This window comes from Hemitrygon akajei, chromosome 3, assembly GCF_048418815.1.
Source record: "Hemitrygon akajei chromosome 3, sHemAka1.3, whole genome shotgun sequence".
NCBI classification, from domain to species: domain Eukaryota; kingdom Metazoa; phylum Chordata; class Chondrichthyes; order Myliobatiformes; family Dasyatidae; genus Hemitrygon; species Hemitrygon akajei.
Genome location: NC_133126.1, coordinates 36,313,815 through 36,325,825, shown reverse-complemented (window position 1 = coordinate 36,325,825; position 12,011 = coordinate 36,313,815). Strand labels below are relative to the sequence as shown.

General features: G+C 40.5%; 1 protein-coding gene across 1 annotated transcript in view; it reads right to left on the bottom strand.

Moving 5' to 3' along the window:
• Window positions 1-12,011, bottom strand: part of LOC140724863 (echinoderm microtubule-associated protein-like 5) — a 192,151-nt gene that overhangs the window by 164,126 nt on the left and 16,014 nt on the right. Inside the window, exon 2 of the mRNA XM_073039574.1 lies at window positions 4,379-4,538. Within this exon, the coding sequence (XP_072895675.1) occupies window positions 4,379-4,538 (160 nt within the window). The remainder of the gene's footprint in view (window positions 1-4,378; window positions 4,539-12,011) is intronic.

Below are 12,011 nucleotides of genomic sequence, written 5' to 3'. Positions count from 1 at the left end.
ATTGTTTTGCAGCAGCAGTACATTGCAACACATAATCAAATTACAAGTTACATTGAAATACAAACAAATTAGTGTAAAAAGAGCAATAAAAAGTGAAGTAGTGTATACGGGTTCATTGTCCATTCAGAAAACTGATAGCAGAGGGCAAGAAGCCATTGCTAAAATAACACACTCAAACTGCTGGAGGAACTCAGCAGGCCAGTTAGCATCTATGGAAAAGAGTAAACAGCTGATGTTTTAGGCTGAGATCCTTCATCAGGACTGTGTCTCAGCCCGAAACGTTGACTGCTAATTTCCCCCCCCCCCCCCCCCCCCCCACAGAGGTTGCTTGACCTGCTGAGTTCCTCAAGAATTTTGTGTACGTTGCTTTGGATTTCCAGCATCTACAGACTTCCTTCTATTTGTGTTGCTAAAATGTTGAGTGTGCACCTTCAGGCTCCTGTACCTCCTCTCCGATAATAGCAATGAGAAGAGGGCATGCCCTGAGTGATGGGTCCCCTAATGAAGGGTGCTGCCTTTTTGAGGCAATGCCTTTTGAAGATGTCCTTGATGCTGGAGAGGCTAATGTCCATGATGAAGCTGGCTGAGTTTGCAACCTTCTGCAGCTTTTTCCAATCTTGTGCAGTGACCCCTCCATAACAGAAGGTGATGCCACTAGTTAGAATGCTCTCTATGGTACATCTTTAGAAATTTGCTGCAGTCTTTGGTGGTATACCAAATATCCTCAAACTCCTAATGAAATATAAATGCTCTTGTGCTTTCTTTGTAATTGCATCATAATGTTGGGTCCAGGACGTTGAGACCCAGGAACTTCAGAGACGTTGAGACCCAGGAACTTGAAACTGCTCACCCTTTCCACCGCTGATCTGTCGATGAGGACTGATGCTTCCCCTTCCTGAAGTCCACAATCAATTCCTTAGTCTTACTGACATTGAGTGAAAGGTTGTTGCAACATTATCAACCATCTGATCTATCTCATTGATGTACTCCTCCTCCTCAAGTTCTGAATTTTTGCCAATAGCTGTGTCATCAGCAAATTTATAGATGGTATTTGAGCTGTGTCTAGCCACACAGTGGTGGGTGTAGAGAGAGTAGAGCAGTGGGCTAAGCTCACATCCTTGATGTGTGCCAGAGTATTATCAGCAAGGAGAAAATGTTATTCCAGATCTGCACTGACTGTGGTCCAATATGTGTTGTCAGTAAAATGCGCTCTGTTAGGGCGTAATCTGGAGTTTGTGAACATGGCAGTTACTAGGTCCTACAAAAACTAGACTTCAGTTCTTACTGCAAATACAATTTCAGGAATCTTCAGGTTTTTTTTTTGTAAATTGCAAGTAGCAAATTGAAGTTAAAAACACAGGCTGTTCCACAGACTAAGACTGCGTATGCAAGAGCCAAATATTAAAACAATCTGATTGCGTTAATTGGCCTGCATCAAACCAGGGAACATGGCTAAATTACTTTCACCATTGGGACTCGAGTGGAAGCTGGCAGGCCATACTTGTGTACTCAGAGACAGCCTGTCAACATTAATTTTGGATGTCTGGGATTTCTGGCCCCAGAAGCTTTTAGACAATGTGTGAATTACTTTGTGACAAGTGTCTGAATATTCAGGGCATCCTGTCACTGTAGATACTGCAAAGGAAGGACTATCAAGCCAAAGTATTGAAGGAAATGCCGTTATTGTAACGATTGAAATTGTATTGTATCATGATACCATTAATCTTAAGGGTGTTTTGTATTTAATACTTCAGTAGTATTTGAGTAAACTTGTTAATATATTGTTTAAGCATTCTCATTTGTTTCAATAATTCAATACAAGTTAAATGTATAAACCTGTGAATTGCTTATGTAATCACGCTACCATGTGTGCGCCTCACTTGAAGTAAACACGAAGTTAGATGCACATTTTGGACTCTCGTGTCTCCCTTTGAATTAGATTAATGTTTTGAAGTTACAAAGAGTATAAAATTGTGATGTACCCGAAGGGCTTGTGAGCCTCAACTAAGAGTTTCTCCATAAGAATGCCTGCTTGTTGTACTGAATAAAGATTTCTATCTCTGCAGTTTCAGATTTAGGAGGAGGTGCAGGTGAATTTCACCAAAGTTATTCATGTAGTTAGAACCTTTATGGAAAACATGAAAGCTCTTTGGCCCACCACACACAGGCTGACTATGATGTGGTGTTAACAAAGTGCAAAGAAACCTAGCGATAAAAGGCCTGGAGTTTTCACAAAATGCCTATACTCTCATTGAATGGAATAGAAATAATTTCATCTGTCATTTGCTTAATCCCATTTTTGCAAAAATGTCCTGTTTCCTATTAATGTGATCTTAAAATAAAAATCACATTTGAAGAGCAAGCAGTTGTCAAATGACATAGGGAAATTTTTCCAAAACAATAGATCAGCCACTGTCTTAGATGATGACGCAGCCACAAGGCGCTTAATGGGGCCTCCTACATGTTGTATATAAAAAAGAGAGAAGAAATACTAAGAAACAGCATTTTAGAACATGGCTTGAAGCAGCTTATTATTTCATATTAAACTTCTTGGACCCTGGTCTTCATCTAATGTACTGAAACCTTTTCCCCATACCCACAGCTCAACAAAAGCGATGACTATCTCTAACGAATGTTTGTCGATGTTAAAAGGTAACAATTCACAAACTTTGCTTCACTTGCTGAATGTTTGCAAAATTTTCTACTTGTGTTAAATCACTGAAAGCTGAAAAGCAATACTAAAAAGTTGTCCAAATGGAAAGTAGCGTCAGTTCCATTAAAAAAAACAACTTTGGTTCAGAGGAAGTGATAGATTGCACTTATAGGGGTGGAAAGGCAAGATTTAATAGAAATAGACTTCAGTTTTTCCAAAAGGACAAATCATCGACAGCATGTTACAGTGACTGTTTTCCTTGTAAGTGGTATTTGCGTGGTCAGGTGTATGCATCATTTACAGGACTGAAAGCTGCTCCGGTTAAGACAGCGCTGGTGAACCTCTGCGACTTCTGGCTGGTAGCTAATGAAACAAGGATAGCAACTAAATACTTTGTTAATTACACTTTTTACTGACAATCATTGCAAGTAATAGTCTGTAACTTCCCTTTGGACTTGGAGGCAGTTGGATGTGGCAAAACAGAGGAAAGGCGAGGCAGCATGGTAGGCTCATCGCCGAGAGCACGGAAGAGCATGAAAGATCGGGCGCAGGCTGAATCAAAGCCACATGGTCCAGGCGCCAAATGTAACTGAGCATGATTTGTGGACTGAGATGTACAAGCCAAATCAAAGCTTAGTCAAAGAAGTCCAGCGTATCCAAGCAGCAGACACATTGTTTGGATGGAGAGTTAAGTGCGAGGCCAGATTGAAAAGGTCAGGGCATCAGGCCTGAGGTGAGGTATGGGTCGATTAAGATAATTGCTCTACTATGTTTACTCAGCTCTGTGATGAATTCTCTTGTGGACTTCAGTTCAGAAACACTGTTTGCTTGCGGTTACTGTTGCAGGATGTTTTTTTTTTCCATTGTACATTGGGTGTTGGACAATCTTTTTTAAGGGTTATTTTATTCTTTTATTTTCTTATGGACGTGTGGTTTTTATTCTCTGCACATTGAGTGTTACAGTCTTTTTGCATATATATGGGGTTTGTTTTTGGGTTTCTTTGTTTCGTAGCTGCCCGTTAGGAGACCAATCTCAAGGTTGTAAAATGTATACATATTTTGATAATAAAGTGTACTTTGAACTTTTGTCACACCTGGTGCAGCATAATCAGATGGTGGGGACACAAATAAAGGAGTCCTTAAATGGCAATTACATCACCATTTCTAAATACATAGCTTTTCCTCAGCAAGCTGAAGCTTCAATTAAGCAAGATTGGACTTCAAAAAAGAATGGCTCTGGTCCAGATAATCCAATGCTATAACTGAAAAAAAAAACTATTAGTCCTTCACGCTATTTTGAAATTTTGAACTCAATTGATTTGTGCATTCATGAACATTACATCAATTTTTCCACAGAGGAATGGAAAATTTCCTTCCCCCAAAGGACATTAGTGAATCTGACTTGTTAAACAAAACACTCTAGTTTTTCCATCATTACCAGTACAATTATTATTTCAGATTGACTTAATCAACTAAACTTAAAATTCTTTAGCTTCTTCGTTGAGACTTATACTTGTATCTCCTGATCATCAACCCAGGATTCTGCAGAGTTTGGTCAATTACTTAAAAATATGTAAATAATATGCTGGAGGTCAGTAGGTCAGGCAGCATTTATGGATGGGAATAAACAGTCAATGTTTGGGGCCCAGACCCTCCATCAGGACTTAAGTCACTATGCTAATATATTCTTCAAGTACTTGTTAAACTGACAATTAATTTACTCACCTGCCCATCATGATCAAATGCTAAACAGGCTATTCCATGTGTGTGAACATCCTTCAAAATGGATATTGTCTGTACATTGTAGGTATCCCATACACATATATGCGGCTCCTTTCCCACTTGCCCTGTTGCGACTAAAGTTCGTTCTGGATGAAGTGCTAAACTGTGGATTGAACAGAAAGTTGATCAAAAGAAAAAATTATCCAGCAGTTGTCACATCCACGGGTAGTGGTACAGTTGCTGAACCATTCCAGCAATATTTACTCAAATTAGGCTCCAAAATAGATGTGTTTCAGTAAATTTCCCATCGATGGCAGTAACAAATGTAATACCATACTAATCTCATAGGCACAATCACGCAAAGAGTAATAGTACCACACTGATGTGCATCTAATAGACTAGCATGCCAAAAAAATAACTCCATCGTTGGTAATATCTAGTTTACTGTTTTTCTAATCTTATCTTTTTTTCTTAAAATCATTATTTTTCCTTTTTCTTACAGGGCTGTGTTTAAAGGAAATTTACCACTACTTGGATTTCAATATGGCTAGCTGCACAATTAATCCCAATTAGAGAAATCTTCAGATAATTTTTGAGATAGATGGGAATGTAAATTGAGGGATAATTGCTTAGATTGGTTAAATTTACTCAAAACAACTTGAAATGTAGAATCACAAGATTGATCATAATGACAAGTCAATCAAATAATAGAAAGTTCTGAAAAAAATTATAAATGACTGGCCAGTCACACAAGACTACATCTGTAAAGTGATGTTGTTCGTAACTGATTTCTTCCCCCCCCCCATTCATTTTTATAGCAATACTCACTCTGAAGATCAAGTGTGTGAGCAACTGCAAAATTAATGAAAGCAAACTTTTTATGGAATCAAATCAAATATTCACTACAAATGTCCTCAATTTACGACTTTCAACAATTCAGTATTGTTCTCCCCTTTAAAATCTGTGATAAGATAAACTTCAGTCCACAAGAATAAAAATAACAGCCAATTTATTTACTTCAGTTTGACTGGTTATACTTCTGGCTCAGACTTAAGACTGCACAGCACGATCTGTATTGATGGTTTACTATCAAATATTGATAGTGCAATATTTCAGATGTGACATTATATCAAAGTTTGTCTCCTGCCTCATGTGCATGTCAAGTAACCCACAATATTTTCCCATGAGGAGCACAAGCTCACCTCATCCTTCAGTCAAAGTTCACCTTTCTCTGAAAGTTGCACAGTTACTTCTGTGCTATTGTAGAAGCTTCCTTTGATTGCCACATATCAGAAGGTAATTCATTACAATGAAATGCAGCAGAACTGGTCCACAGATTGCAGCTAAATTAATTTACTGACCAGCCCCCTGACAAATGCTTTTTGAAAACTGATTGCACAGGTCAATTTAGTACTCAATAAATTATTCCAAGGACACGCAATATGACAATGGACTGCAGAAAAAATACAAATTTGTTATCATTTGATGCCTCACAGAAGGTCATTACATAACAACTGAGATAAAGACAAACAGCAATAGGTCTTAACAGAATGCATGGAACAGTTCCCACTCTACAGGAGACTTCTTGTCCCCATGTACCATATTATACCCAATCAATGTAACAGAAGATAGATGCAGGATGTAGCAGATTTAATTTTAAAAATGTGCTTTGACCTTTATTACAATGTTCTTCACATCAATAAAATTATTTGATTGATTTGCTTGGAAACCAATGTTGTTTACAAGAAATATAGCATTATAAGGCGTTACAAGATAAAACACCATGACAGGCTCCAAAAAAAGAGCTTAGGAAGGAAAATCTGAAAGAAAGTTATAGGCCAGCAGAAACTCTCCTAAAGGAAATTACAGGAAAAATTTGCCTCTGTTAATGGCTGGTACCACATATGTCTCAGCTAAGAGCTACATGCAACAAACAGTTTACAGAGAAAGTAGTGAATACTACAAGTGGTCAAAGAAATACGGCCTGAAAAGGGGACTTGAGTGATGACCTATTGACACATTTTTCCCCACTGGAATTCTGGCATGTTATCTATTGTTCTGGACAAGAGTAATGATATTGCTGACAGTGTTCACTTGCTAAAAATTATTCATAGATTTGATGAATTGCTTAACATCAAGGAACTGGCAGGGCTGCAAAGTAAGATAGGTGCAAATGCAGGGACACACATTGCTACAAAGATCTGAAAAATCACCAAAGCTTCTGGATTTAAAGCTAGAAAATCGCAAGCCTGTTACAGTGATGTGGCAAGAAATGCAATGGCATAAAATGCTAGATTAATGAGAAGAATCAATCAGCATAGCAAAACCAGATTAACACTGACTTAATGGGTCATAAAGCAATACAACATGGTTGCAGGACCCATGGTCCAGTAAGGCCATGCTGACCATGCTGTCCACCTACCTAGTCCCAATTTCCTGCAGTCAGCCCATATCTCTAAGCACTGCCCCTGCATGGACCAAACCAAGTACTTCTTATATGATACTATTGTAATTTAGCAGCTTATTCCATACCCTCACCAACCTGTGTGGGGAAAATGTTGCTCTCAAATTCCTTTTAAATCATTCCTTCTCACCCCTAAATCAACATCTCTTAGCTTTAGTCCCCTATCATGACAAGATTATCACCATCCACCTTATTGATGCCTTTCAATTTTAAACATTTCCAAAATTTTTCTATTCTCCAAAATTTCAAGGAATAAAGACCTAGCCTTGGGACAGCCTCTCACTATAACTCAGGACCTCTAGTTTTGGCAAGATCCTGGTACATCTTCTCTGCACTCTTTCTAATTTTATGTCTTTCTTCTAACACTAAACAGTATTCCAACTACAGCCTCCCCAACAACTCATACAAGTGCCACATAATGTTCTAGCTCCTATACTCTGTGCTGAGTGAAGGCAAACTTCACTCTCGAGTTCAAACTTGAGTTGAGAGTTAAAGGGCAAAAGTTTAGGGGGTAACACGAGGGGGAACTTCTTTACTCAGAGAGTGGTAGCGGTGTGGAACGAGCTTCCAGTAGAAGTGGTAGAGGCAGGTTCGATATTGTCATTTTAAAAAAATTGAATCGGTATATGGACAGGAAAGGAATGGAGGTTATGGGCTGAGTGCAGGTCAGTGGGACTAGGTGAGAGTAAGTGTTCAGCATGGACTAGAAGGGCTGAGATGGCCTGTTTCCATGCTGTAATTGTTATATGGTTATATGGATATAAACATACTAAACGTCCTTTTCACCACTGTCAACCTGTGAAATGTTTTCACCAGACTCTACATTTGCACTCCTCTGTTGCTCTGTTCCATTATACTCCCTAGTCCATTCACAGTACAAATCCTACACTGGTTTGACTTTCCAAATGCCTCACCTCACACTTATCAGTATTGAAATCCATTTGCCACAACTGAACTTCCCCAACAGATCATAATCTTCAATAACCTTCTCCACCATCAACAACACTTCCTAATTTCATGCCATCCGCAATCCTGATGATCAAAGCCTGTATATTTGCATCTAAATCATTTACATAAGTAACAAACAAGTGTCTCAACACCACCCCTGTGGCACAAAGCTAATCACTGGCCTTCATTCCATGAAACAACATTCAACCACCACCTTCGGCTTCCTATCTCTGAACCAATTTTGAATCCAACCCAACACTTACTGGATTCCATGGGACCCAACTTTCCAGACCGGCTGATTACGGTGGACCTCAAAGACCTGGGTAAAGTCCAAATAGATAACATCCACATTTCTACCCTCTTTTACCTTTTTCCAAAGTTCAAGTTAAGAGTCAATTATCAGTACATATACAACCCTGAGATTTGAGAAGGATAAGGGCAGATCGGAGGTGTCAGTGTTGCAGTTGAACAAAGGAGACTATGGAGCCATGAGGGAGGAGCTGGCCAAAGTTAACTGGACGGATATCCTAGCAGAAAAGACAGTGGAACAGCAATGGCAGGTATTCTTGGGAATAATGCACAAGGTGCAAAATCAATTCATCCCCCGGAGAAGGAAGGATTCAAAGGGGGGAAAGGGGCCATAGTGGTTGACAAAGTAAGTCAGAGATTGCATAGCATTAAAAAAAAAGGAAGTATGACAGAGCTAAGGTGAGTGAGAGGACAGATGATTGGGAAATTTTTAAGGAACAACAGAACTTAACTAGAAAGGCAATACGGGGAGAAAAAACGAGGTACGAACGCAAGCTAGCCAGGAATATAAAGGAGGATAGCAAAAGCTTTTTTGGGTATGTGAAGAGAAAGAAGATAGTTAAGAACAATGTTGGGCCCTTGAAGAATGAATTGGGTGAAATTGTTATGGGAAACAGAGAAATGGCAGAAGAATTTAATAAGTACTTTAGATCTGACTTCACTAGGGAAGACACAAGCAATCTCCCAGATGTATGGATGGGCCAAGGACATAGGGTAACAGAGGAAATGAAACAGATTGACATTAGGAAGGAAACGGTGATGAGTAGACTGATGGGACTGAAGGCTGACAAATCCCCAGGTCCAGATGGTCTGCATCCTAGGGTACTAAAGGAGGTGGCTCTGGAAATTGCCGATGCATTGGTAATCATTTTCCAATGTTCTTTAGATTCAGGATCAGTTCCTGAGGATTGGAGAATGGCTAATGTTATCCCACTTTTTAAGAAAGGAAGGAGGGAGAAAACAGAGAACTATCGTCCTGTCAACCAAACATCAGTAGTGGGGAAGATGCTAGAGTCCATTATTAAGGATGAAATAGTGGCATATCTAGATAGCAGTGATAGGATTGGGCTGAGCCAGCATGGATTTACCAAGGGTAAATCATGCTTGACTAATGTGTTGGAGTTTCTCGAGGATGTAACCAGGAAGTTAGACAAGGGAGATCCAGTGGATGTAGTGTACCTAGATTTTCAGAAGGCATTTGAAAAGGTCCCACATAGGAGATGGGTGGGTAAAATCAGAGCTCATGGCATTGGGGGAAAGATATTGACATGGATAGAAAACTGGTTGGCAGATAGAAAGCAAAGGGTAACGGTGAATGGGTGTCCTTCGGAATGGCAGGTGGTGACTAGTGGGGTGCCACAGGGCTCGGTATTGGGACCACAGCTGTTTACAACTTCCATCAACAATTTAGATGAAGGCATTGAGAATAACATCAGCAAGTTTGCTGATGATACTAAGCTGGGTGGCAGTGTGACATGTGATGAGGATGTTAGGAGAATTCAGGGTGACTTGGATAGGCTGGATGAGTGAGCAGATACTTGGCAGATGATGTTTAATGTGAATAAGTGTGAGGTTATTCACTTTGGGAGTAAGAACAGGAAGGCAGATTATTATCTGAACGGTGTAGAGTTAGGTAAGGGAGAAATACAAAGAGATCTAGGAGTCCTTGTTCATCAGTCACTGAAGGTGAATGAGCAAGTGCAGCAGGCAGTGAAGAAGGCTAATGGAATGTTGGCCTTTATTACAAAGGGAATTGAGTACAAGAGCAAGGAAATCCTCTTGCATTTGTACAGGGCCCTGGTGAGACCACACCTGGAGTATTGTGTACAGTTTTGGTCTCCAGGGTTAAGGAAGGACATCCTGGCTATAGAGGAAGTGAAGCGTAGATTCACAAGGTTAATTCCTGGGATGTCCGGACTGTCTTACGCAGAGAGGTTAGAGAGACTGGGCTTGTACACGCTGGAATTAAGGAGATTGAGAGGGGATCTGATTGCAACATATAAGATTATTAAGGGATTGGACAAGATAGAGGCAGGAAATATGTTCCAGATGCTGGGAGAGTCCAGTACCAGAGGGCATGGTTTGAGAATAAGGGGTAGGTCATTTAGGACAGAGTTAAGGAAAGACTTCTTCTCCCAGAGAGTTGTGGGGGTCTGGAATGCACTGCCTCGGAAGGCAGTGGAGGCCAATTCTCTGGATGCTTTCAAGAAGGAGCTAGATAGGTATCTTATTGATAGGGGAATCAAGGGATATGGGGACAAGGCAGGAACCGAGTATTGATAGTAGATGATCAGCCATGATCTCAGAATGGCGGTGCAGGCTCGAAGGGCCGAATGGTCTACTTCTGCACCTATTGTCTATTTATTTTCTTGTGAGCATACTGAGCAAATCCAAAAAAACATAATAGAATCAATGAAATACCATACCCAACAGGACAAACAACTAACATGCAAATGACAACACCCCAAGTACAAAGGAAAAATAAAAATAAATAAGCAATGAATATTAAGAACATGTGATGAAGAGTCCTTGATAGTGTGTCCATAGGTTGTGGGAACTGTTCGGTGATGGGACAAGTAAGTTGAGTGAAGTTATCCCCTCTGATTCAAGAGCTGATGCTTGAGGGGTAATAACTGTTCCTGAACCTGGTGCTGCAGTGCTCATGAACCTGCTGCATTGCACATTCACATTAACACAAAGGAATTTCCGGTTGCTGACCCTCTCCACCTCTGATCCCCAATGAAAACTGGCTCATGGACTTCCAGTTTCCTCCTCCTGAAGTCAATAATCAGCTTGTTGGTCTTATTGACATTGAATGAGTGGTGGTTGTGGTGGCACCACTCAGCCAGATTTTCAACCTTCCTCCCATATGCTGATTCTCACCATCTTTGATTCAGCTAAAACAGTGGCATTGTCAACAAATTTAAATATGCCATTGGAGCTGTGCTTAGCCTCACAGTCATAAGTATAAAGAGCAGAGCAGGAGATCCAATTGCACAAAGACATATTAAGGCCACGGTCTTGAAGCTTATTTATTACTTTTGAGGGGAGAATAGTATTGAATGCCAAGCTGTAGTCAATTAAGAGCATCCTAATGTACATATGGATCTTTGCTGTCTAGATGTTCCAGGGTTGAGTGAAGAGCCAATGAAATGGCATCAGCCGTTGGCCTGTAGTGGGATGGACCCAAGTCACCTCTCAGGCAGGAGCTGATATGCTTCAGCACCAATCTTTCAAAGCACTTCACAGTGAATGTGAGTGATGATGGCCATTGAAGCAAGTTACCACGTTTTTCTTAGGCATCAAAATAATTGAAGCTTGTTTGAGGCAGGTGGGCACCTCAGACTGCTGAAGTGAGAGGTTAAAGATATTGGTGAACACTCCAGCAGGTTGATCAGCACAGGTCTCGAGTACTCAGCCAGATACCCCGTCTGGGCTGGATACTTTCCGTGGGTTCACTCTCATGTTGGCTTCAGAGACCGAAATCACAGGGTCATGGGGGCAGTAGGTGTTCATGAAGTTGCTTCCATGTTTTGATAGTCAAAGCAAGCATAAAATGCTTTGCATTCATCTAGGAGAAAAGACTTATTGTCACCTACGTTGCCTGTTTTCACTTTGTAAGAGGTGATAGTATTCAAGCCCTGCCACAGCTGTTGAGTATCCTTCAGTGATTCAAGCTTAGTCCGGAACTGCCACTTCACATGTCAAATGGCTTTCTGGAGATTGTACCTGGACCACATGTATCTTACCTGGTCACCAGACCTGAACACCACTGATCTGGTGCCCAGGAGATTATGGATCTCATTGTTAATCAGCAGTTCTGGTCTTCTGAGGAGCACACAATGATTTTGTGGAGAGACTCTCATCTACGACTGTTTTTACAATGTCTGTGACAATTGTGGTGCATTGGTTCAG